General features: G+C 38.7%; 1 protein-coding gene across 6 annotated transcripts in view; it reads left to right on the forward strand.

The window, feature by feature from the left end:
* Positions 1–22,970, forward strand: part of MYRIP (myosin VIIA and Rab interacting protein) — a 204,593-nt gene that overhangs the window by 89,666 nt on the left and 91,957 nt on the right. For all 6 annotated transcript variants that reach the window (XM_054273385.1, XM_054273384.1, XM_054273388.1 and 3 more), the window contains exon 3: positions 2,149–2,370. In XM_054273385.1, the coding sequence (XP_054129360.1) occupies positions 2,149–2,370 (222 nt within the window). The remainder of the gene's footprint in view (positions 1–2,148; positions 2,371–22,970) is intronic.

Below are 22,970 nucleotides of genomic sequence, written 5' to 3' on the forward strand. Positions count from 1 at the left end.
CATCAGCATTGCTAAGTCCAGGAGATAACAGAACTACATAAGGACAAAAATCTCTTCTTTCATTACTCCCTCTGCTGACCCTGAACTCCTTAGCTGTTCTTGTTTTATGGGAGGGCCAGTATCTGGTGCCTGGGGTTTCCATCCTGAAGCAGAGATTGCAGCATCTTGGGCTGCCAAACACCTTTCCATGCCAGAAATCTTCCTTGAATCATACAGAATTCACCTTCACCAGCTTTTGTCCTGGGAGCCGGGGTTCCTGCCTGACCTTCTGTGCAGAAACAGTGCTGTGTCTCATCCCATTGCTGCAGAGCAGCATGCCTGCTGTGGATGGAGGAGCAGCGTGGAGACAGTTCACTTCCTCCCTTGTTCCACTAGAAAGATTGTCCATGTAGTACCATGGAGGGAGTAATGGAGATTAGGACAAACTAGTCTAGTTATCCCATTGAATTTCTGGGATAGTTATGTCAGTTTACCCAAGGAAGCCAGTTTGACGTGCATAATTCAGACATTTCTTCTCTCAAATGATAATCTCTTACCTTCTGCATCTTGCACATTCTGTAAAAATGTGGCAGAACGAGCATGTTTTGCCATCTGGACAGAAAAAAAAAATCATAATGATTATTTACTTGAAATTGCAAAAAGTATGTGTTTGAGCACCTAGTCTTATTTAGTCAAACCCTTGCACAGGGTTTGAGCACCAACACCACACATTGTTTCTAAATTTTAAATTTATTAAAAGGCATATATTGGGAATACGCTTAAATGGGTTGTATGTGCAAGTTCAAAAATTATATGGTTTAGATCACTGCTTTACTTGTCTTTTAGATTTGAGGTTTAGAATTGACCTGTCAGATTTTCATAAAACAGGCTGGTTTTACTTTGAGTTATGAATCTGCCACAGAAGTGGCAAATAAGGTGATACATAGCCCAGTAATGTGATTCTTTTTAAAATTCCAGGCTTGGCTCACAATGATGTTCATAGATGATCTTGGTTGCCTTCCTGAATAAGTATGCAATAAGAGTATTCTTTTATTCTTGTAGCAAGATATTTAAACATTAATTTAAGAGTAAGTCAGCATGTCATGAATAAATACTCCTGCAGCTTAGACTGCTCTGTGGTACCTCTAAATTTTATTTAGATTTTTGTGTTACTCTAGTCATATAAGTGGTTTTTATCAGCAATTGGAAATTGTAAGGTACTCACCACTAATTCTGATAAATAGAGAGAATGAATGTAAGAATGTGCACACTGTGTTAAAAGCTTTTATTTTACTTGTTTTTCATTGCTTCTTATTTTTTCTTCCCATAGAGTATGTCCTAGTTGTACATGCCAGAAGATGGGTGATGAGTTTGCAGAGCTGTCTAGCTTCACAATTCTTCCTTCTGCATGCTTTTTTATTATTCCTGTCATGGAATATATTGCCTAATTTTTAAATATGAAAAGCACTGTAAAATGAGAGATAGCAATTTACTTAATACCATGCATGCACAATTTATGTCAATTTTTTAAATAAATGAGCTCTTCTGTTGGAATACAGGAACCTTTGTGCAGAGTGCCTACAAACACTTTCACAGTTAGCAGTTGTCTTAATATTGGTCCTAACTAGTAGAGCACCCAAATCTCTTTGAAATGAAGGATATCATAAATGTTGCTTGACAAATTAGAGCTATTATGAATAATATGACCCTATGGATCAGAACAAAGCAAACTTTTTGTTTTCAAAACTATCGGTCAGAAGGATTTTTTTATTACTGTGCCAACCTTTTTTACTTCCATAAAGTGATTTTTGATTTGTAAAGGGTTCTGAGAGTAGCCCTGAGTTTTCACATGGTCTCTAGCGCTTGGCACAGCTGGAGTGCCTGAAGCAGCAACCTGGCTTTCCTTAGGATTCTCTCTCTGGAACTGAGTAAATTTTGCTTTGGTTTGTGACTCAGAGAGAGAGTTTAAGTGGGCTGGCCATGGGCTTTGGGCTTAAGGGAACATAGGAATTTTTGTTTTCCAATTCTGAATTTAGCATGTGCATTTCTCATATTCATTTCACATCTACAGAAGTTATTTGAAGAGTAAAACATGAATATGTGGGAAACGGGTGAAGAGTTCCCATTGAAATTTTGTTTATGTTTTTGTTCTTTTCCTTTTCATTGCAGTGAAATGAAGCAGAAGTTGGATGAAGAGGGCAACAAGTGCAGCATCCTTTCCAAGCAGCAGAAGTTCAATGAGCACTGCTGCATTCGCTGCTGTTCCCCTTTCACATTTCTGATCAACAGCAAGCGACAGTGCCAAGACTGCAAGTACAACATCTGCAAGAGCTGCAGCACTTACCAGAAGAAGGAGAAGGCTTGGATTTGCAGTGTCTGTCAGCAAGCAAGGTAAAAGCCTATTGTTCAGCAACTTGTGCAAGGCACCTGGGGCCTGACCTGACCTTTTCCTTGTATTTGTCAGTAGTTAACGCTGGTGGGATAGGACATGAAGTACCTGTTTATGTAGAGGTTGATTTATTCCTGATGTGCCTGGTTTTTCTAGGGGCTAATTTGTTCTGAGAGTGTTTGGTTGGTTACCTGTTGCATTTTCCAGGCTTGTTTAGCTGGACTGATGTATCAGCAAGCAGGAACTGGGCATAGCTTGTGCAGGACTGGGATGTCCTGAAACACCTTGGTTACTAATGGAACCTGAGCACAGATGGTGTTAGGACAGTTAATAGTTTGGCAGCTAATTCCCTTGATGGGTCAGAAATGGAAGGAGGAATATTTGTGAATAGATCATCCAGCTGTGACTGTGTTTTAGAGTGCTTTTCTAAATGCTTTCTAAATGCTTTTCTTATTGGTGGGGATGCCTTGAGCTTACTTTGGCAGGTATCCAAAGAAAATAGTGGTGCAACCTGTTATAACATCTGCTAAAGAATATGCTGCCAGGCTTCTATTTGCAGAGGGTATCAGAGATTTACTGTCTCACCCCTGTGAGGGTAGCAGAGGCCCAACATTTAAAGATAGCACCAGAAAAACAAAGCCAAACACTTAACAGCAGCAGAGGGATCATTCCTTGAATGTAACTGTTATAGTCCTTGTCTCCAAGTTCCAAAAGCAGCTGTAGTTGTGGTGACATATTCCTGACCAAAATCCTTTAATTCAGACAAGAAGAGTGAATGAAGTAACTGAGTTCCTTATGGTTTAATTTTTACCCCTGGTGACTAAAGCAGCTGAGCATATGTGACAAGAATGGCTGTTTATTCTTTATCTTTCTGTTTAGTGGAGAACACAGGATGAGGACAAGAGACAAGTCCCTTTGCAATGCTTTATGATACTCCTGTGCTCACCAAAGCCATACTATTCCCTCTTTTTTCCCATTAACACCCACTTGAAATCGTGGAATCATTAGGTTGGAAGAGACCTTCAAGATCATTGAGTCCAACCCACGCCCTAACAACTCAATTAAACCATGGCACAGAGTGCTACATTCAGTCTTTTTGTAAACACATCCAGGGATGATGACTGCACCACCTCCCTGGGCAGACCATTCCAGTACTTCATCACTCTTTCTGTAAAAAACTTTTTCCTAATATCCAACCTATATTTCCCTTGGCACGGCTTAAGGCTGTGTCCTGTCGTTCTGTCATTTGCTGCCTGGAGAAAGAGACTGACCCCAGCCTGACTACAGCCACCTTTCAGGTCGTTGCAGAGGTCACCTCTGAGTCTCCTTTTCTCCAGGCTAAACACCCCTAGCTCCCTCAGTTTTTCCTCACAGGGTTTGTGTTCCCAGCCCCTCACAGCCTCGTTGCCTCTTCTGGACACATTCAAGCATCTCAACGTCCTTCCCAAAGTGAGGGGCCCAGAACTGGACACAATACTCAAGGTGTGGCCTCACCAGTGCTGAGTACAGGCGAAGGATGACCTCCTGCTCCTGCTGGCCACACTATTCCTGATACAGGCTGGGATGCCATGAGCTTTCCTACAAGATGTGTGAATTAAGTTTGTGCCCTTGACACAGGTCCTTAAAATCACAGAGATCCCAGACAATGCCAATTTCCAAATGTCAGTCTTTGAAGGCGAAGGTGGCTGTGTTCTTTGGGGCACCTGATCCTTCTCTTTTTACCCTGGAAAACCTACAGAAGCCCTCTTTTCCCTGGTGACAAGACAGATGAATGACAGGAGAATCTTTTCCAGCAACACAGAGAGCCAGTGCTTGTTTCTGCCTTTCATATTGCGCCTCTTTATTCCATTTATCCTGCGTTCACCCATATGGGCAGCAGCACAGCAGCCAGGTTTGTGGATGCTGATGAACTGCATTTAAAATATCTTTTGCTGACTCCACAGAAAATGTCTCAGAAGAATTTAATTTCAGAAGAAAAATCTGTAGCTATATCATAAAAATGCTATTTCTGACCCTTGAAGTCATGGCTTTGCCTGTAACTCAGTTATAAACGTTTTCTTTATTTATGAGACTTGAGACACAGCTTGAGTTATTTTTCAGTGAATAAATTAACTAACACTGTTGCTAATCATGTTATATTCTGGTTTATTGGACTGTGCTACTTACAAATCCCTGTAGGTAGAGGGGGGATAGTACTCCTCAGAGGTTGCTGGTGTATTTTGATTTGGTGGGGGCTTTTTTTTGTGCTTATGGTGGGGGGGAGGGGAGGGTGATATAACTTTTTAGGGTTTAACTCTTGGTCAGTATTTCTTCCAGGGTAAAGCACAACAGTATTTTTGAGTTCTTCTCATCTTCTCAGTGACTTATCCCTCAGGTGGACTCTGTTCTCCTGCCTCTCCCCAGCTTCTCTGCTTGTGTCTTTTATTTTCAGGTTTGATAAGGCAGCACAGGTAGTGGAGGTGGTTCTTGCTTTAGCTGTTATTTGCCCACTTATCTTACTGCACAATAGAAAATGAGCTCTAGTGGGATAGAAATATCTGAAGACTGTGTTGTACACTCAAGAAAAGCTGATGGTGAATTAGTCTTTCAAGGCTTGACCCCAGTGGAGATACCTGTTCTGTTGATCTTCATCTTCCAAGGCAGCCATCTACATTAGCATTGAGCAGAGAGCAAAAATTCAGGTCACCATTTGAAACATAGAACATTTGTAGAAAATCAGTCAAAAAAGTTAGTCTTTGCTTCTTCCAAAAGCAGAAAACTCACCAATAAGCCAGTGAAAACTTTGGTGTTTGAATTCCTTTTAAGCACACCTTCTGTTGCTATACGTCTTTTAAAAGTTAGAAAGTGGGCTTGGTATGGAATCTCAGGCTCAAAAATGTCTTTACAGCAATTTCTGAATTAATCTTGTGAAGAACAGGAGAACCTTACGTAAATTTCCTAATTTCCCAGATTTAGCATACATTCTGCTAAATCCGGGAAATTGCTTTTTGATTTAGATTTTTCAATCAAAAATGCTTTTTGATTTAGATTTTTCTCTGAATACTATTATTAATGTTCTCAGGGGCTTCACCTCTCATGTATATCTTTTTAGTCTGTAAGTACTCTTTGATCAAATTGCATAACACTAATTTCGAGTTTTTGATTTCTGTCTAGTTCAGTTCCAATTCTTGTGAAGCCTTGTACAATGTCTCCTTGTTAGACATCTGTCAGACAATGCATTTAGGCAGCTTGCTGAGATCAGTACTTTTTAAGTCCTCCTGGCTAAGCTGATTCCAGGCACAGTTTCTTTGCCCAGTGGATTAATGCTTTTGATGCCAGACACAAAGGTTCTTTGCTCATTTAGTAGAAATAAGACATGCTTTATATGTGTCTGAGACCACTCTTCTGTTTTCCAAGGAGCCATATCCCAGAACACCCTGCTTGTGGTATTCTGCTTTCTATTTCAACTCTTGTAGTAATAAAAATATTCTTTTTAAAAGCATAATCCATTAAAATGCATATTTTTGCAGGTTTTTTAAACAAATCATGTTTTACTCCTGGATTAGTATGAGTATATAGAGTCCAATCAAAAATAAGGTGTACAAACATCTGGCTGTCCACCTCAGCCTTTCATGACTATCATGCATGAATTCCCCTGCGTTCTTGGTTCACTTCTTCTGGTCTCACCATCTGTATGTCAAAAGATTTCTGTCTCTGTTGTGAGTGGGAGCATGGGCACCTAATCCTTTCATGCATTCACATCCATCTGTCCTGTGATTTTCTCACTTGTTCTCAAACGTCTTGCTCAGGTGGTGAGAGTTCATCACTTAGTGGACTCCTGCTTTGCTTTCGTGATCCACGCCATGGTGAGAGGGTCTGCAGAAAGTCATTGTTCTGCTTTGTAAGAGCTGCTTTGCTCGTGGTGGTACTTTGCTAGTAACAGTGACTAAGAGACAGAGACTCAGACACTGATCCTTTTCTCCTTTATGTCATTAACTAGGGAAAAGCACAGTCATGCTGCACATACTAGACTTTGTGCAGTCAAAGTAGTGTTTTAGGTGGCTCAAACTGAGTCTCAAAAGTTATCACACTAGTTGCTTGCAGCACAGATTTATTTGAATGTTTAAGAGAATTACTCTTTTTTAAAAAAAAACTTTGGTTTTTGTACACCCAATATAACTGCTACTTTTAAAAAGAAGAAAGCAAGGGTATAGCAATTACCTTCATCAGCTCTTCAATGCAGAGTTATTGTTGAATGTTCCTTACATTTTATTTTGAGTTTTTTGGGGTGCCTTGTTGAATATAACCAGACTGTAACAATTTGCATCAGTAGAAAATGTAATTGTCTTTCTGGAATTTGATGATTAGTTAGACTACTTAGATATGCATTAAGGTTTTTGATGCACATTAGAGTGAGATTTGAGAAAATGCAATAAGGTCTAGTCTACCTGCAGTACTCTGTACATTTTTCTGCAACTGGCATGAATTTGGATTAACACTAAAATGAAAATGGAGCAATGCTTCTGATAAAATGAAAATTGCAACAGAAAATAAAGTTCTAGACTCACTTGGCAGGCAGAACGCTCTTCAAATAAAAAGGAGCTTTGCCAGCCTCAGGAACAGTCCTAAATAAAACCTTTATATTTCATAGGGGTTTTTTGGAGGGCTCTATAAAACAATGTAATGTGTTTTAATGTCAGCAGAACAAAGCATGTATTTGTGGAAACATGATAAAGTTCAAGTTAGCCTGACAAAAGGTACATATTTTCTGCTTAGCTGATGCAAGTTTTAGTGTAAAACTCTTTACAGTCTCTTCAGGGAAAAAAAAGAAAAAAACCACAAAATTTGAGAAAACCTTGATATGGTACTTGAGGAAAAGTAATACTTCTAGTTAATAACTGAACTTTGTATTTGTTTGCCAGTGCTTTTGGCTGTAACAAAAACAGTCAGTTTCAGGACTTAGTTGTGGAAAACTGATGAAGATATAATGCTGCTTAGCAATTTTGTTTTGCTTTGAAGCAGGCTCAGCCATCTGGTAAAAGGAAGCCAAAATGTATTTTAGGTAGTCTGCCTCAGCCGCAGCTTGGAGTTTTGTATATAGTTTTGTGACAGTTGCTATTTCTGCTCTTTGAGGTCCCTGTCTGACATTAGTGAGAACTTCTACAGAACTTGGAAGCTGTGACATTGTCACGTCAATGCCAGGAAATGTGTTTTTGCTCCTGAGATCATAGAATTGTATAGGAACATTCACTTGCTCTGTGGCATAGCACACAAGAGAAAGTCTTAGTTCTACCATGGGCATGTTGTTTTCATTTGACCCATATGGAGGTCTTGTTTTGCCTTTTTGAAAGTTCTCTGAATGATCCTATTCATATTATACTTAAGGGATTTACTAATTTTAAGTAAATTGCGGTGAAATTATTCTTCTCAGCTGTATATACTTGTAGAAATTGATGCAATTCCTTCCAAAAATGCATGTTGCTCTATTCAAATTTTTTTCTTCCTCTTTGTCTTGCCATTGTCTCTGTTTTGTATCCTGTTGCTTGACCTCCTTGTCCTTATCATGCTTTAGCATCACAGTGGATCATAGACACCACATCCTTTTTCTCATTGTGCCTATGAAAAGCAAGGACAAGAGCTTTGATTTTGCACAGGGGCCAAGAACAGTCTTGGTTTAGTCAGTTGTTCCCTAACTGGAGGAGGAGAGAGAGAAATGTGCAAACTGGTTGCTTTGACAGGTTGATCTCTGCTGGGTTTTTTGCTATACTGATCTGTCTTAATTATTTTGAAGTATGCACTGTGAAGAATTTAGTTTCTGCTAGACAGAATAAAGCTGAACTTGCATAACACACAGCAGACTGCAATGCTGCACTTAACTTTAAGAAAAGTATCTAAAGATAGAATTGAAGAGGAAAGTAGGAAAGAGAGGTCTATTAAAACAGCTAAATACAAGGGCTGATTAGGCAATCTTTTCTAGCTTTAAGTAGCCTTGGAAGTGAACATGTGTCTGAGTGCATGGAGGACTAATCAGTGTTTTAGAAACTCTGGATCCCAGTTTTAGCTGTCAAGTGACCTTGGGGAAACTTCCATGTGTCAGGTTTTCCCCTGTGCAGAATGGATTTGATGACCCTGAGCTCTTGGAGGTTAGTGGTTAGAAAGTTAAATGCTCTGGTTGTAAAGTGCTAAGTATTATTAATGTACTGTTATTAGAGGAGTTTTGCTGCAGTCAGCATGCCTAAACCTTTTTGGTTTTCAGTTCCACAGAAAGGTAATGCTTGGATTCTTCTGAGGAATGAATGAGGGCAGAATATCATGGCTGCATGTTCAGTGTTAATATATAAATGCTTGCCTGTGTTTGGCTTCACCTATCTTCAGCAAGTCATGGCAAGAAAGGCTATTAAACATTTTCCCTAGTAGTAATAAATATTACATAAATAGTGTGCAAAAATATTGGGACTGCTAACCTGGGAGAAGCTGGATATTGAAAGGATGTAACACAGTTTTTCCACATAGTAAGCAGCCTACAAATTATAGGTTGGACTTACTTAGCCTTTCAGTTTTGCAAGAGCTGAAGGAGTCTCAGTGAGGGTGACAAATTAAAAGCTAATTAAAATTGCACAAGATTCTTTAAGTATGGGCACTTAATGTCATGTGGGAATATCATGCCTTACAGTAGCTGAGATGGAAAATATAAAGTATCAAGCACAGCTCATGGAAGAACTTCCCTTGTTACAGTTCTGCATCTGGAACTTCCTGTGCTGTTCATCATAAAATGTATGTAATAAAGCAGGAAGCCATGGTGTGGTTTACACTCTGGAGGTAGCTGTAAGCACAGCAGAGTGTCATTTCACACAGACATAGCACTGAACATTTTTTTATTATCACTAATGAAAGATTGCTACCTGGTTTGATGTATGTTTGTTTCAGCATTTGGTGAGTCTCCATGCTTTCTTCTGTTGTATTTGTGCAACCACCAAGATTTAACAGTTGGCCGTGGTTAGCAAAGGGGTTTTATTCTTGGTGAGAAAATTGGAAAACCTCTGGACTTGCAATGAATGGCAGTAATAAATGTGTCTTTCCTCTAGCTAGTGCAGTTTGCATTATTACTATCCTAAAATGTTCTTGTGTTGCCAAAGAAGTGAGAATTTAATTTGTCATTTTAAAAAAGATTGACCACATCAATAAATAAGTTACTCTATGTTCTTATTGTTCAGGCCCACCTTTCACATGAAATAGATGCTGAAGCACTGCTTAAGTGTCTCCAATAAGAATCTATGAGATCCTACATGTCCTATCCTGCTTCTGCAGCTTGAGAAAAGGAAGGTGGAAAAAGCAATTGTGTCTGACAAAGACGAGGTTTTATAGACTTGTGTGCTGAATTAAGTGTTTGGGTTTCTTGTACTTTTTTTGTAGTAGCATATCTTTTCTGCATTGAGGTTTTTGTGAAGTCTTCTTTCAGATAGGCCGTGCATGAATCTGGTTGGAGAGTTAATTACTCTTCTTATATCTTCCACTCTCAGCTTTCAAAGTATGATCCTAGATTTGGGGATCATGAAATAAATGGAAATGGTTACCTGTTAGGTATTCTGGAACTATGTTTCATGCATTTTCCTCTTTTACTCCCCACCTGCATCTTCTGCTAGAACTGTCCATGTAAACATCTTGTCCATTTTAGCCCAGGAGCTAACAGCCATCTCTTTCATTTATCTTGTTTTCACAAGCAGGATCATGTTAACATAGTGGAAAAGCCATTTGTGTCCTAAAGCCATCTTTGAGTTTCCACCCCCATTCGTTTCAAGTTGTTTTATCCTTTTTTAAAATTTATTTTTGCAGAAACAGCTTCAAAAAATGAAGATTGAATTTTGACATCATTCCTGAACAAAAATTGCCTAAAACCAGAACCCTTTTGTTTGCAGAAGTTGTGAACTCTTTGGAAGTGATGTTTGATCATAGCAAAAGAAAGCTCTTGTTTTCAGATTAGTATTGGATTTTTAGTGCACTTGGGATTTACTTTGATAAGTTGTTTTCATCAGAAAGGTGCTATAGTAAAAATGAAAATTCTTCACAGTAACTGGAAAATAATGAGAGCCAACATAAAAATAATCATAACACATATGTCTTCCATTCTCCTCATACCTCACATCCCTCACCAAAATATTTGAAACTTATGTACCTTTCTGGGAATCAGTATGGTGTGGCTTTACAGCTTGATTTTTGTCTCTAGATGTTTTGAAGGAGTTTTGCTAGTCCCTTTTTTCAAGGGCTGTTCTGTGATGGAGTGGCCAGAGCCTTCCTGCCTTCCTGAATGAACACTTTAGCCTTGAAAGGAATCTTTGTAAGGTCATGAGGTGGGTGCAGCTGCTGGATCTATAATACTGCCTGTCCTGATCTTTTTGATTTGAAATGCAATAGCTCTAAAGTTTGCTGTTGTAATTTGGCAAGTGATTTCTCTGTGCTATGTGTGGGAGTCAGTGCCCATACTGGTTCATTTTTGTTTCATCTCTGTTTCTCTCCATTGATGTGAAGATTTGTGCGGTGCTTCTCCAGGCCTCAGACTGAAAGAACCTTCTTTCTCTTCTTATTAAGGCCCCAAGAGATAATTAATATTGAATGAAAATTTGTTCATCTTATTAGGAAATACTGTTTCCCATGATCCTACCCACTTTGAGGTTCTATGTGAGAATAATAGCGTAATGGAGACGTCATGGTTCACATTGTTCTCAATTTGCTGTTGACAAATTTGCTTTGTGTTCATGTTTTTTCCTGGTTACCAATGTAGGGGCTTGTAGAATAGTGCCTGGGGTATGGAAACTTGAATAAATGCTTGTGAAATAGAGGAAACACATATAAAGAATGGTAGAAATTGCATCAGGAATCACAGTTGTAATCTTGTCTCTGATGTGTTTGCAGGACTTCATAACCTGGGGGGTTTCTTGAGCTCTCTGTGTCTCAGGTAGCTGCAACTGTCAAAAGCACTTTCAAACTCTGGCAAGATAAAAAGTGAATAAATATCTGTTAGCCGTCAGGAAAACATTATGATGACTTGTCCCAATCCTGCAAACTCACCAGTAGCCAGCCTGTTAGTAATGACAGAGCATACCTTTGATCAGACATGCTTTTGGAGACTGTCCCGACGGGAAAAGATTGTAGAGTGCTGTACTGAGAAGTGTGAATGCAGCTCCTCTGTGAGCTACATCTGGAATGACCCTGCTTCCTGTGCTTCAGAAATTCTGAGCCATTCATTTTTGAGGGGGGAAGTAGTTCTCTCACATGTTCTAAAAAACCCCACATTACAACTGGTGCCTTTCAGTCTTTGGCGTTGTGGCCTATCACAAAATACCTTCTTGTGTTTTGCATCTAGGATCCCAGGGCAGTTAGATGTAGGGGAATTTAAAGCTAATGTTTTGGAACATGTCTGTACCAACATTGCTCCCTGAAACTCCTGTGAGTATACACCACTCACACAGAAAACATACTTAACTCGTGTCTTTGTTAGTCACATAGTGTGGCAACAGTGGTTATTCTTCTCATTGTGGAAGTTATAATTAGAGGTTGAATGTTCTTGACAGACACCAGCTTTCAAAGCAATCTTACATAGGGTTTGGGTAGAGAGGGTTCATTTTGAGATGTGTGAAAGCATACTTTACTGAGTCCATTCTGTGCAGTACATTTTAATAGAGTATTTTCTACTTTTAAAGTGTTGCAGTTGCTACCAAAGAAGGTGGTTCTGGCAAGAGAAACAGCAACAGAGTAGAGTGAAAGAAGATTGACAGGAAAAGTATAAGGAGGAGGGTGGGGGAAATAGTACAATTGTAGTTTGAAAAATTAGTCATGTAACGTGTCATTTTAATTCCCAGCTGGCAATTAAACAGCCCATATCTGCATAAGAGATGAATAACACTAGAGGGTAATGTTCAGGAACCTGAACAGCACTTCCAGTACGTAATTTGCAAATGGTTTGATGGATACTTGCCTCACACACACTCCGTAAGCTACCACATTCCAGTGCTTAATATAATTTACAAACACAGACTTCCAGCTTTATAGGTAGCTGGCTATAACTTTACAATATGTTGCATTAATAGACTTAAGGGAAAAAAAACAATGGGACAGCCAGCTGGAAAAATTACACTGTTTATTCTTCCTGAGGTCAGGGTTCTGTAGTGACTGGGGCTCCAGCAAGCTCCTCTCTGGTGATAAGAGAGGTCCACGGTGAAACAGGGCAAGTGATTCACAGCAGGTTCTGCAGGGCTTGCAAAGGCAGCGAGAGCCTGAGAAAAATGCAGAGGTAAATTCAAAACAATGCACATTGAGTTTTCTGTAGCAATATCACTTTTGTGATACCTTTTTGTTTTTGTGACAGCTCACTTTTGATAGGATTAATGGATGCCAAATAAGCTTCTCAGGTGATCAGCATGGACTAGCTACAATAACAGCGTCTAGAGTAATCTGGATGTGAAAAGCATTGAGGAAGGAGTTTTGGGACAGAAACCCTCTTTGATCTCAGACAGCCAGGACTTCAGCCTTGCAGGCTTTATCTAAATCTGCTGACTTTCAAAGGGATACAGAGCATTGTGCTAAATGAGCATATATGTCATCTCTGGAAGGTTTGCTACAATTTTGGCAGTGTCCTTCCCACAGCTGCCATTGCTCAGATGCACCAGTTACTGATATTAGGGCATCATGTGAGAAAATTACTGCCTCGAAATTCTGAAGGTCAGCTTTCCTTCCAATGATCTCTGTCTGAAGGCAGCTGTGTTACACTTTGCATGTCCCAGGTCCTTTTTAGTGAAATATAATAGATGACGATGGTAATTTAAGTGTAGAGTTTCTTGGGAAAACACCTCCTCTAAGTTCTGCTCAAGTTTAAGGCACAGAACGGCTGATGGGTGCTACCAGAATGTAAATACAGATCAGCAGTGCTTCTGAGCTCTCTTATTTTACAAAACAGTGGGGTTTAGCCTGGGCTTTGTTAGCTCCTATCACACAAAGATTCTGCTTCACTCAGTTCACATATACCATGCCAGTTATTTAAGGGTACATTGAAAAGTTGCCACTGCAGCATTGCTTAAGCTGAAAAATGTTGTCAGAATTACTTTGTAAAATAAAAAGTGAATGTATGTCTTCTCATTGTTAAAACCAGGCAATGACTTCTGAATTGTGTTGAATCTCATGAGCTGTCTGATATTTGCACAATTTTCATTTAGGTTATGAAGGCATCATTGTGGCTTTCAAAATTATTTGGACACTTCCATTTTCCTGGATGGTTGCTGATGCATTCTGTGCATTTCAAATGTCTTTGAATGGTTTATGAAGGGCAGAAGAACTTTAATGTAACTTTGATGTATATTTAAAGGTAGAAAATTAATACATAGATTCTGCTATGGAGGAAAAGAGTGTTTCTTCCATCTCTCTATATATCTTATATCACAGATATATATGAGGACTTTTAGAGTTTTTTATAGTACAGGAAGGGAGGAAGTATTTTTATTACTCTGTAGGTGACAGAATTCAGGTGAGGAAGTAGAAGGCGGGCCTGGGTTCTGCTTTCTGCTGAGAAGGTGCTCACCATCTGGTGTTGAGTAGGTCACTCTGGCTTTCCCTGTTTTGCTCCATTATGAGAGAAATGCAATCCCTACCTTGATAAAGCTCATGTGAACTTTATATATATATATTATATATATATATATATATATATATACAAACAAATATTTATATATATTTTTGATATATATATATATTTTTTAAACTTGCTGTCATACAAACCTGGAGCCTGGAGTTTAAATAAAAACCATGGATGTGACAGGCTCCATATGGGAAATTAGGGTTTTGGAAGGCTCCAGGCTCTCGTAAACTTACTGCGTCTTGAATGATGAAGAACAAATACATCATCCATTTAGGTCAGACATTTTAAAACTTTTCTCCTTCTGCATCCTCTGTAAGGATCACTCCAGAGCCTCATCTCATCTATCAGAAGGAGAGTATCTCCAGTCTGCTTTTATCTATTGTCCTTATTGTGTGTCTGTGTGTTCTGTGCCTCACTTTAGCCAGAGTCTGCAGAAAGGCTTTCCAGGGCAGCAGAGCATGTTACTTTGTTTTACACACAAGGTAGGCCCGTGTTCAAAAAAGCATCAAGATGGTTCAGATTTTGCTGCCCTGGTTGCTGTAACATAGGAAAACACTGGAATGGTAGGGAAACAGAGCTAGGGTTTCTGTCTTCAGATTAAAAAAATCCCACACTGTAGACTTTTGAAAGTTGGTTCACGCTGCAGTGGTGTGTTTTTCAATGGTCAAGGCAGTGCAGTTGAACCTGAGAGAGACCTGTGGGAAAAGCAGCCTTTCCTGTCCAAATGATTGTCAAGTGAAATCTGAGGAGAGCTCACTGGAAAATTCCTTAGTGGAGAACACAGCAGATGGGAAATCTTGATCAGAAAAAAACCAAAACATAAAAATAAAGCCTTGCATCTAGCGAAGGGAAACACCTCCTCCGTAGTAGCTGTCTTTAGCTGCTAGATTTCATGGGTTTAATAATTTTTTTAAGAGTGAAGCAAAAATCTAAATACTGTGCTTCTTCTGGATATCACATAGACATTATCATACATTCTGATTAACAGACTGTTTCAGGCTTTGTGATTTGGAAATTGGACAGCTGATACAATAAACTCTAAAAATTGTCTTTTTAAATTTTAAAAATTTTTCACAAGTAGACTGGTCCATTGTGATGGGATTCCTCAAATCATAGCAAATCTTTTTTCATGAAATCAGATATGGGTATACTTATACAAATGGAAACTCCTGTTCTTTCTGGGAAGACCAGCAGATGAAGATTACAAAGATGCACCTGGGAGCCAGGCCAGGAATGTCAGCTTAATATCTGTAAGGAAATGAATTTCCTTTTAGCAGGGCTTGTAGATATAGAGTGAGCTAACTTACATCCTACATGTTTTATCCTGCGTGTTTAAACTACCTTCCATTGTTATAATATGTATAAGAGAAAACCAGCATGTAACAAACACAATCCTTGTCTTCCATTAGTAAGATCTGGATCATTCTGCAGATGTGCTTTGTGTATCAAGGAGGTATTTATTTAAGCATTATTGATAAAATCTCCCAAATTGTGTTATTTACATTTTGCAAGAAAAAAGACAAAGAAGTCAGACACTATGTGGGGGGAAAGAATTAGCTTAACCAGAGAATGCTTTTAACTGGGACTGTGTGTTAGCCAGATTTTCCTTAGTAAGTGGGCAGTTTCTGTTGAGGCAAGCCAGAAAGCATAACTGCCTTACCATGCTTTTGTGATGGCTTTCTTGTGCTAAAAATGTCTTTTGCCTTTGGTAGCAAAGATTCTGGCAAGTCTAAAGAGATCTGGGGTAGGGAACCAGGTGCTAAGTATCTTTATTGCTTCTCTGTGATATGACTTCTTCTAATTCTGTCAGAACAGCAACATATTGGTTGTTTGGCTCTTTTCCCTATTTGACATATATGTAAGACAAACAGAAAACCATCTTTTTTCCTCATTTAAAATGACTTGCTCTCGCTAGTGCACCATCTTCCTAGAGGAGGTAAAATGTTTCTTGGTACCAAAACGCACATAACAAATCTTCAGAGCTCCTGCACTGGCACACTGCTGGTTCCAGAGCACAAAGGCTCGCTCCTTTCAGGCACAGATCTCACAGGTCTGTTCTGCTTTTAATTCTAGCTGAATAATTGTCTCCAGATGCTTCTATAGATTCATCTTAATCTGAACACTGCCATCAGAATAAATGCAGCATTTACAGCCTTGGAGAGCCTGCAGAAAGTAAAATGCTTCTACCATTATCGTTACTGTTGGGATTTATTAGACTGCTGCTTTTATGCCTAATAATTAAAAAACCTGCAGCATCAGGGGATATTGCTCCAGGTCTGAAATAAATTAATTCAAGCTGACATCAAGATTTAAATGAGCTTTGCTTTTTTTTTATGACAGGGAGCTGTACCATCTCACTTTTTTTTTTTTTTTAATCAAGTTGCTAACTTAGTCTGGATTTGCAATAGAAATTTTTTTTTTCCAAGAGATAATAAGCTCCTTCTGTGAGGTGAGTTACCTAGCTTTCTACTTTTCCAAAAGAGTCAATTTTTTTGGTTATTTTCCTCCAGTTACTGCTGTTTTCATAAGTTTACAGTGAAAGATCACGAATTAGGGCCTTTTGTGGTTTACACAAAGCCTGTGCAAGATGTCATTTGAGGTTCTTTGTTTCCTTTGATGCCAAGGATTTAGTTGTATGTAAAAGTACCATGTCTAAATAGCTTTTCTGTGTATTTCCAACCTCTTTGGCCTCATTACAAGAAGGACATGAGAAATGTTAATCTAGGATATTTAAAAATCCACAGTGGTGCTGTCAGAGGGAGGAAAAATCACCCTGAAATCAACCTTGCCTTTCACAGTCAGTGTGCATATATCTAGTGGGATCATATGGTCCTGATTTATCTTATATAAATAAATATGAACAATAAATAAATATTCACTAACATCATCTGTGAAATTTACTTGATGTTATTATGTCAATACTGTTTGTGTTTCCATAATTGAAGTTAAATTGAATTAAATATTTGAAGCAGAGCTCCACTAGAGTGATACTTCACAGGAGGTATCCTTCATATTGCTGCTAAGATGAAGAAATGCATCCAGGGGGTTGATGTTAATATTCTGAAAATTTTATAAGTATCTTGATTAATTTTAATTTAATCTAATTTAAAAATAATTTCTCTCCATAATATAGCATAATGACAGAACAGAGCAAGCTGTTCAGACTTCCTATTTCACTGAATCACTGAAGCCTTTTGTTACGTAAGGCGAATTTCCTCTTGCCGCATGGTTTTTCTGCCATTCTCTATTGAAAGTTTATTTTTCAGCAGGGAATTAAGACATAATGTTTCCCTGACAGAAACTCTTAAAATCCCTTTGCTGTCTCAAAATTACTTTCCCTGTATGCTTCTGTTCAGCAGAACAGTCTTTTAAAAAATGCACCTTACTCACCGATCTCTTGAAGGGAGTAGATCTCAGTGCTTTCAGGGCAGACAGCAACTTTGAGCTATCCCTGCTCTGTTCAATATCCACATATTCATCTTGCACTCCCAAACGAACCAAAACTTTCCGTGTGCCACAGAATAGTATGAGTGGGAATGAAAAATATTCTTTAAAAATCTTAAACCTGGGACTGTGAGCCTTATAGGACTGCAGGCTATGATTGGTACTGCTTTTAGCTCTTTCTGTAGTACTGCTTTGCAGGTACATACCTTAATGTAGCTGGATCTATTTGAGATGCAAGTTGACCTTTTAGTTTGGTGGGTTTGGGATGACAAATTTGCAGATTTGTATTGTTTTTTTAACTTTAGTTTATTTCTACAGACTCTTGACTGCAACGCTAGATTGAAATAGGCTTAAAATTTAAACCCAAATGTTGAAATTATAGAAGGGGTAAAAAAATGCCTAGATTTTTTGAGACAATTTTGGCAGTTCATTTCCCAGTAAAAATACTAGGAATTTCGTCCTGTAAATAGTAGGTCAGGTACTGGGAAAACGCAGAGCAAATGAACACACAAGTGAATGACTGCAAAGAAAAATATAATGTGCTGTGCTGAGAAATTCCTTTCTTTATGAGTCTGTGCTTACACCAGATACCTGCTATTTAAAGCTGGAGCCATTTTCCCAGAGACCTTCTATTTTTCATTGGTCTTTGATTTTATTTCCTTGGTAACATTTCACTTTTCTGTTTTCCCATTCTCTAGCTTTACCTGGAAATACAAGAGCTGGTTATTACTGAGAAAAGATACAGTTTAAGTCAATCTTAGTTCTTCTGATTACTTTTACCAACTTTATATTTTATCAGCTAATACTGTATATTTACTCTTTGAATCAGTAGTGATCTAGTTGTCTTTTTTTGCTCTTAAACATTTTTAACATTCCGTAGAATCTCGAGGGCTGCAAAACAGAAAATCGCTGGGATCGGTTAAACACAATCTAATGCTCTAAGTATCTTAGAGACATAAAGGTGTTTAAAGAGCATTTTAAGGTGCAATGGTGAGCACATGAGAGATCTTACAACTATTAAGAAAGAGGACTGTGAAAGGATAACTCAAATGCATTATAATTCCTTTCAGTCTGTGATTTATCACTGGTTTGCCCACAGGACATCTGACTTACTGTGGTCCCAGTGCAGTAGAGAAAAAAGGACTATCTAGAGGTTAAAGCTGTTATTTGTTTTATTTGTTTCAGAAGCTGAGAGTAATGTGGTCAATAAGCCAGAAATTGCCCTGGAGGCACAGCTTGTATTTCTTTACAGGAATCTTCACAGCTTCTGTAGTCCTCTTGCAAAGAAAAGCCCAAACCGAAAGAAGTCTTCCTCATTTGCTGTTAGAGTGAGATCTGTGTGCATCCTTAGCAATGTCTGCCTGCTTCTGCAAACCTTGCAGGTCTTTGGCACTGGAGGCCAGAGGAGCAGCAGGTGGTTGTTACCCTTCGAGAGGCAGCCTGAGAGTAAAACGTGGTGGTGCTTTGTCAAGTTGTTTGTTAGAGATCTGTCAACAGCAGATGACTCAGGCTCTGCTCCTGCCTTTGCAAGGGTGTGTGCTTCAGTGAGCATTTATTTTTACATAGAGTGTGTTGGCAAAGTCACACCAAGCTGCAAAGTCTCTGTAAACTTCACTGTGGTTTCTCAAAATCACATCATTTTGCCAAGGTTTCTTTTTTTGTTTTCATGGAGTGAAAATTCACAAACTTTCTGGTATCTTTCAGAAGTTGTCCTCCAACACATGCAAGAGCAAAGCATCTCAAGGAAAAAATCTGAAGATTAGTGTTTCCAAATATGTGAAAAGTGTGTTTCTAGCCTCATCATTAGAAACTGCAGAACAACACTGATATTTTTTTCTAAATATTTGATGTTAGACAAATTCCTAGCACAACACAATTCAGAGAGTTGAAGTTTATCAAAGTAATGAAGAACAGGTGGAGATGTCGGATAATCTTAAGAGAGTAAGAGTTAATAAGCCAGTTACAATACACTTCAGGCTTTACCTGCCCAGCTCCTGACAACCTGTAACACTTCCTACCACTGATGAGTGTTTTCCTTTCTTACTGTGTGTTTTCATTGGCAATGGCAATTATCTGATTATTGTACCCGTTTTGTGCTTAGAAGCTAATTGCATTACAGGGTATATTTATCTTTCTGTACACTTAAGTAGATGGTTTCAGCGAGGGAGCCACCATATAATGGTGTCACACTGCCTTGGAGCCATATTGCTTTCTGTTCTAATTCTGCTTGGTTTTGCAATGTGTTTTCATTGGCTGGAAGAGCATTAAGACACCAGCAGGTGCTGGCATACAGCAGAAAGCAAGAGTCTAATTTCCATTTCAAGCACATTTTTTTCCTAATTTCTATTCTCATAGCGAGGATCAGGGATTTATTTGGGGTTGTAAGATGTGCTCTGTGAGGCAGTAAAACCCCGTCCACTCATTTGGCTGCAGCATAATTAAAATCTTGGAGTACGTTGCTGTAGTGGAGCCACCCATGTGCTGTGGTTAAGAACATCCATTGAGACTTTAGTAGATCAGATTGTTTTGCATATTGTTCATAGATTGTTCTGCATATTGCCAGATTTCAGGCTTTTCTGGGCAGAAATTATCTCCTTATACTTTTTTTCTCTATTGTCAGGCATGGTGGGGCCTTAATATGGATAGACTTTCTGCAGAAATCCTGTATGATATTGAATGGCAAATTCTAGTACTGTTTTCCTTCTGGAAGGTAGCTTGCTCTCCTCCTCACAGCCTGCTGTGGAAATTTCCTTTAAAGCCTGAAAATCAATTTATAACCTTAATTAACGCTGAGCTGGGAGTTGTTCCATCATGGATTATTTGATCATGTGAATGTGGCTTCTCTTATGTTTGCAAGCCAGGCTGAACTCAAGATCCTTTTACTGCTCCTGATGATCAATTAAGTGTTAACCACAAAAAGGAAAATTTAGTAGTGGGAGAGATTTGCCTATTTTGAATTTAAAGGTGACATTGGAAACAGTAGACCATATTGAAGTTTTACTGTGAAATCTTAATCCATATTTCTCCTCTCTTGCTGGCAGATTGGGTTTGTGCCTAGAGTAACTGAACTTTTCTTTTGCTAGAAACTAGAATGCTGCACATCCAGAAGTCCTGAGAAACTTTATTTTGCCATAACCAAATATGCCCTTTCCTGTACGAATTCTTCTAACAAACTAGCCACAGTAGTCTGCTTTGTAGTGTGAAAACCACAAAATTTAGTTTGGATTTGTTTTTTGTGGTATGGCTCTTACTTGCTTTCTTTGATTGCACAACAGTATTTACCTCAAACTGCAAATTTTAGCTATACTGAGGTAAAATCCATGTGTCCATCCACACTTAAGAATATGGTGGACTTAGAACATAGAGAAGGGAAACCACATCTTCAGTTTTCTTACCTTACTATTGCTCTGTGTTATGGAATTCATCTGTTTTGGAAAACCTCTTTTTTTACCTTTGCAACCTTACTAGGAATTTTAATGTTTTGGGTTTCTTTTCTTCAGGAAATTACACAACATAAATTTCCCAAGCTTGGCTTTGTTTGGTTTTTTCACTCTAGTTTGACAATGTTGTGTTTTGAAGTGTTGCCATGCTATGCAGATTACAAGAGGAAACTAGAATTGCCATAGCCAGAGGTTTTCATGTCTGATTACTAAATCTTAAGACCAGTTACCATACCAACATTGTCATCATAGTACAGAAGTCAATATTTTAGCTTGTAAGATGCATTATAAATCTAGAATTACTGATTTCTTGATCAACTCTGCTTAGGAATAGTGGAATTTTTACTCTTCAGATATATAGTTTTCTTTTTCTTTTTTCCCCCAAAGGAGGAGCAAGCACTAAAAATAATATACATTGAATAATATGCTCAAATCTGTCAACTTATATTTTAAGAAAGTTAGAATGTTTTAACATTGTTAAATTAAGTATTTAAGATACTTTTCTTCCTTCACTTATGGAATTTGGACATGTCAGTGTCTGAATGTGAGTCTCTACCTTTCCTGTATTAATAGTTGATTGCAATATCTTCATAAATTGCAATGTTTCACTCGCATTTCGCAAATTTCTCTGACTTTTGTTCCAGACATGATTACTTCTGTAAGGTAGTTTCCTCTCCTTTCTATAATGAAATCAGTTACATACTTCCCTTCAATTTAATTTCTTCATTTTCACTTGTAGCAGGAATGAGGTAAATGAGTGCAGTTCACATGCCAAAAGGGGGAACGGAGTGGACTGTGCACAGCAGCTGTCACAAGGACACAAGACACAAAGGTGAATTACACCAGCTTATTAAGGAATTAATTACTTGTCACATTTAAGTCTTAAGACTGGAATTAAATTCTTCCATTTGATGCAATCTGTTGTTGGCAGAAGGAGAGAAAGCACACCAGGAAGCCATGGGGAGATACTTGCATACACTTGCACCAGCTGTAGTTGGGTCATTGCAAGCAAACTGTGCTGTTTATGTACTGAGGCACCAGCAAATCACAGAGTCATTAAGGTTGGAAGCAACCTCTTGGGATCATCTTGTCTAGCCCCACTGTTCAAGCTAGAGCAGGTTTTCCCTGAAGGTATCCAGCCAAGCTTTTAATATCTTCATGGAGAATCCATAATCTCTCTTTTGGCAGCTCGTTACACTGTTCTACCACCCTCAAATGGAAAAGAAGTGTTTCCCTGTGATTAGATGCAATATTTTGTGTTTTCATGTGCCTATATTGTCTCCTGCCCTATCACTGGACATTACTGAGAAGAGCCTGGTTCCCTCTTTTTAATTTCCTCCTATCAAGTGTTTATACACATTGATAAGATCCCTCCAGTAACCTTCTTTTCTCCCTTATAAAGAGTCTCCGGTCTTCCAGACTCTTCATCTCCCATAGATGGTCCAGTTCTTAATCATCTTTGTGGTCTTGCCCTGGACTTCCCAGTAAGTCCTTGTTTTTCTTGCGCTGGGTAACCTTGAACTGGACACAGCACTCCAGATGCATCCACATCAGTGCTGACTAGAGAAGAAGGATCACCTTCCTCTGATGAGGATGATTATCCTAATCAGCCCAGTATGCTGTTTTACCTTCTTGGTTTTTTGCTGTGATAGTGTGTTCCAGGCTCATAGTCAGCTTCTTGTCCAGCAGGATCCCCAAGGTCCTTCTAGGCAAACCTGCTTTCCAACCAGTCAACTCTCAGACTCTACTGGTGATTTCTGCTCTTCTATCAAAACAATCATCTCATTGAGGAAGGCAATAAGGTTGGTCAGGTGTGATTTCCTCTTTGTAACTCCATGCTGACTACTCCCTTTTTATCTTTCATGAGTTAGGATATGCCTTCCGGGAGAATTTTCTCCATCACCTTTCCAGGTACTGAGGTGAGGCTGTTCCCTGAATACACTTTCTAGTACTTCTTCAAGATCTGAAAAACATTTGCTGACTTCCAGTTTGGGGTATGAAGGCAGAGTGTGTACTACCAAGGAGGTGTATTTATGAGCTGAAAGAATTCTGTCTGATTTTGTTCTGGAATTAATGCAGTAAAATATTGATGCATTTGAGAAAAGTTGTTGGA

This window comes from Melozone crissalis, unplaced genomic scaffold (genome assembly GCF_028551555.1).
Source record: "Melozone crissalis strain CALT ecotype California unplaced genomic scaffold, PUWL_Pcris_2 ptg000016l_1, whole genome shotgun sequence".
Taxonomy (NCBI): domain Eukaryota; kingdom Metazoa; phylum Chordata; class Aves; order Passeriformes; family Passerellidae; genus Melozone; species Melozone crissalis.